The 4,083-nt window shown below is 33.6% G+C and overlaps 1 protein-coding gene across 1 annotated transcript; it reads left to right on the top strand.

Moving 5' to 3' along the window:
- The first annotated feature begins 553 nt into the window (after nt 1-553).
- On the top strand, nt 554-3,854 carry LOC128125899 (raucaffricine-O-beta-D-glucosidase-like). The gene is made up of 12 exons (XM_052768513.1): nt 554-712; nt 884-953; nt 1,071-1,129; nt 1,264-1,339; nt 1,446-1,611; nt 1,780-2,098; nt 2,313-2,431; nt 2,514-2,731; nt 2,801-2,832; nt 2,909-3,011; nt 3,121-3,229; nt 3,351-3,854. The coding sequence occupies exons 1-12, from the start codon at nt 605-607 to the stop codon at nt 3,550-3,552; spliced, it is 1,581 nt and encodes a 526-aa protein (XP_052624473.1). The 5' UTR covers nt 554-604; the 3' UTR covers nt 3,553-3,854.
- The last annotated feature ends 229 nt before the right edge of the window (nt 3,855-4,083 follow it).

Raw genomic sequence — 4,083 nt, 5'->3', positions numbered from 1 at the left:
CCACCCATTGAGTTCCAGGATTAGTTCCCATCTTTTTTTTTGCCGATCCAAAAGATATTACTGATCATACTTCCTTGAAAATGATCACTCACTCATGCTTTGAACAATTTTTTATGACTTTAATCAACGAATTACTTATTGTTTCATATTACAATCTGAGTTTATTTCATTTAGATATAACCTCTAGAACTTGGTTGGATAAGGTTATTTACAATCTTAACTGTGGTGGGTAGGGATATATTCATACTTATTTTATTTTTATTAAAAAATATTTTAAACATCTTATGAATAATGAAAAGGTTTCATTAAAATCTGAGACAGTACTGTAAAAGGATGTAAAAATGAGATCGATCACGTGCTTCAATCTTCTGGTGGGAACTTCAATTTTTATAGATATCTCAAATCAAGCACACGAGATTCAGAAGAAATTATTGTTAATATTGAATTTCGGGTATTGATATTTTAATAATGAATTGAAACGTTTTTATAAAATAAATTATTGGAGTTTGAGTAGGATGCAGTTCCAATTTTATCTATAAATAGGATGGCAAATCAAGTATTCCTCTTCACAGCTGAAAGTTAATCTGATCCAAAGATAGATATAATGGCAGCAACTCTGAAGGCAAACAACACTTACATTTTCCCCGATGACATAAGTAGCAGCGATTTCAGTTCAGATTTCGTTTGGGGTTCCGCCACTTCTGCTTATCAGGTATATCGTCACATAATATATATTGCTCTGTATATTTTTAAAAATATTACGTTGTTTAGACTTTTATAAGTGACTCATGTAATTCTGTTTTATATCATTCATGGTTTACTTATGGCAATGTGAAATTATATATAATCTAACATTCGAGCGAGTATCATATTCTATTAATAGATCGAAGGCGCTGCATTTGAAGGTGGTAGACAACCAAGCATCTGGGATGCTTTCTGCCTCAAAAATCCTGGTTTGTTTTTTTCTTTTTCAATATGAAGTGACCATGCAATAGCATGCTCATTTTCTGCATGCACAGGAGCTTTCAATAAAATTAAGTCATGAAAAATTGTTTTACATTATATTGCAGGTGCCATCGACAATGGTGACAATGGAAACAAGGCTATTAATGCTTATTACAAAACCAAGGTCTTCATCCTCGTTAATTATAACCTTAATTAATTAATTAGTGATATATGTTAGTCTAAAATCAAATTATGCCATCAATCTAAACATATTTTCTTATAATTAATTATACTTGGTTCATGATCGTACGTACACAGGAAGATGTGCAAATGATGAAGAAAATGGGTCTAAAAGCCTACAGATTCTCAATTTCATGGAGTAGACTATTGCCAGGTACGTGAAAACGTGAAGAAAAACAAAATTACATTGATTTTATTTAAAATATTAATTTGTACATAACTAATTTGTTGGTGTTGTGTACGCAATCTTAATTAATTAGGTGGAAAAGCTAGCATGGGCATCAACCAGGAAGGTGTTGACTACTACAATAACCTAATCAATGAGCTGATTGAGAATGGAATTACACCATATGCCACTCTCTTTCATTGGGACCTTCCCAATGCCCTAGAGGAAGACTACATGGGATTTTTATCTGAACTAGTTGTGTAAGTAGTAGTATAAAAAATTTAGATATCAATCAATATTAATGTACGTGTGCATATTTTGGATCATCATAAAGCGCAACCTCAAATTAAGTAATTAAGATAGATAGATATATAGTATTGTACATTGACTAGCTTAATTGTTGTGTGCATATATATTTTTACAATCAGACTTGATTTTGTGGATTATGCGGAATTTTGCTTCTGGGAATTTGGTGATCGGGTGAAGCATTGGATCACATTGAACGAGCCGTATACCTTTGCTGCTATGGGTTATGCTTACGGGACAATGGCACCTGGGCGAGGAGGAGGAGATACCGAAACTCAGCAAGCCGTACTCGCATCTGGAAATAATCTTGGAACTCGTAATCGTGCAAGAGCTTTCAACAATAAAGAGGCTGGGAATCCTGCCACTGAGCCCTATACTGTAGCACACAACTTACTCCTTTGTCACGCTAATACTGTCAGACTATACAGAGATAGATTCAAGGTAATTAACTACTATACGTAATTAACATTATTATGCACAAGTATATATATATATATATATATATATATATATATATATATATATATATATATATATATATATATATATATATATATATATATATATATATATATATATAGAGAGAGAGAGAGAGAGAGAGAGAGAGAGAGAGAGAGGTTTAATTAACTAAGTGTGGACTCGATCAACCTTGCAGGAAAGCCAAGGGGGTGTGATCGGAATTACGTTAAACACACAGTTTTACGAGCCACTTGATCCAACCAGTCAGGATGACAAGGATGCAGCCAACAGAGGCATAGACTTTATTTTCGGATGGTGAGTCTATCTATAAAACTTCATCAGAATCTATGTACATGTACGCACGTATATATATTAATTGATCAAATTTTTGCTGCAGGTTCATGAACCCAATATTTAATGGCAAGTACCCCCAGAGTATGATAGATAATGTTACAGATGGCCGTTTGCCTGAATTCACAGATAAGCAAATCGAGTTATTGACTGGATCCTTCGATTTTCTTGGGTTGAACTACTATACTGCTCAATACGCCACCACTGCAGCACCAACTGATGTCGTCTCCTACTTGACAGATAGCAAGGTCCATCAACAGCCAGGTATGTATATTTACTTAATTAAGTGATTGGAAATAGATATAAGACTTGATATATGCTTTGTCTTTTCAGATGATCTTAATGGGGTACCTATTGGACCACAGGTATACTTCCTTTTCATATTAGATTCAGTGTTTTTAATTTGTTTCATAATTTAAGTTACTTGACCAATGTGCGTAGGGAGGTGTTTATTGGTTTTATTCATATCCACTTGGCTTATACAAATCGCTTATGCAAATCAAATCTGAGTACGGAGATCCAACGATATATATAACTGAGAATGGTAATCAATTTAGATTTTCTTTTCACCTGCTTATACATATAATTGTCAGTTTATTTCATCATAAATTATTGAAAACAATATTACGAGGTCAATGGGACTGTTTCTGTAGGCTGGCCTGATGCAAATAATAACGATCTCAAACTTGAAGAAGCCCGTGTTGATGAGAAACGTGTTAATTATTACAATACACATCTTCAAAGCCTCAGAGATGCAATTAGGTAAAGTTATATTATATACCACATATATACTCAGTTATGTATTATGCCTCAATGGGGACATTGTGTTGCATGATCCTAAACTTCACCTCCAATCTAATCAAACCTCGTTACACTGTTGTAGAGATGGCAGTAAAGTTGTGGGGTACTTCGCTTGGTCATTGATGGATAATTTTGAGTGGGCCTCAGGATATTCGGTTCGTTTTGGTCTATTTTATATAGATTACGCTCATGGGAAATACACCAGGTACCCAAAGACGTCTGCAATATGGTTCATGAGATTTCTTAATGCCAAGAAAGCAATTGAAATCAACAAAGCTTCATGAAGGTAATCCAAACTGTTGCTTGAAGTTAAACCCAAGGACCGAGTCAGCAATGAGAAGGAAATATAATAATGTTATGTTGTTTTCTTTTGTAATAAGAAGTACTCTTGTACTAAGTCATGTTGTTTTCTTTTACAATAATAGTCTTGTACTAAGTAAGTCTTTGGGATTGGAAACGTCTATTTTTCCTATTTATTTTAGTAGGATATATGAATGTTATTTGTTAGCAGAACAATGTTATTTTACTATGTTGTGAACGTTCACATCAAAATCGGTATATAAACGAGTATGTAGGCATTACATTTTGAAAATTGTTGTGGGCTTCGAATTAAGTCAACTTAAGCATCGGGATAGCTCCATAAATTATATCGGTCCATCCAGATAAAGTAATTCAACTATTTCAATTTTCGACATAGTTTCACATGCAAATAATCTGAACATGATCACATTGACACGTCACTCTCAACCCACAGATAATACATGATTCTTTGTTAAAACCGGTTTATACTTCATTTAATATTCATTCTATTTGTT

This window comes from Lactuca sativa, chromosome 1 (assembly GCF_002870075.4).
Source record: "Lactuca sativa cultivar Salinas chromosome 1, Lsat_Salinas_v11, whole genome shotgun sequence".
Classification (NCBI taxonomy): domain Eukaryota; kingdom Viridiplantae; phylum Streptophyta; class Magnoliopsida; order Asterales; family Asteraceae; genus Lactuca; species Lactuca sativa.
Note: the sequence above shows the minus strand (reverse complement) of the source record. Positions and strands in the feature narration are given on the sequence as shown.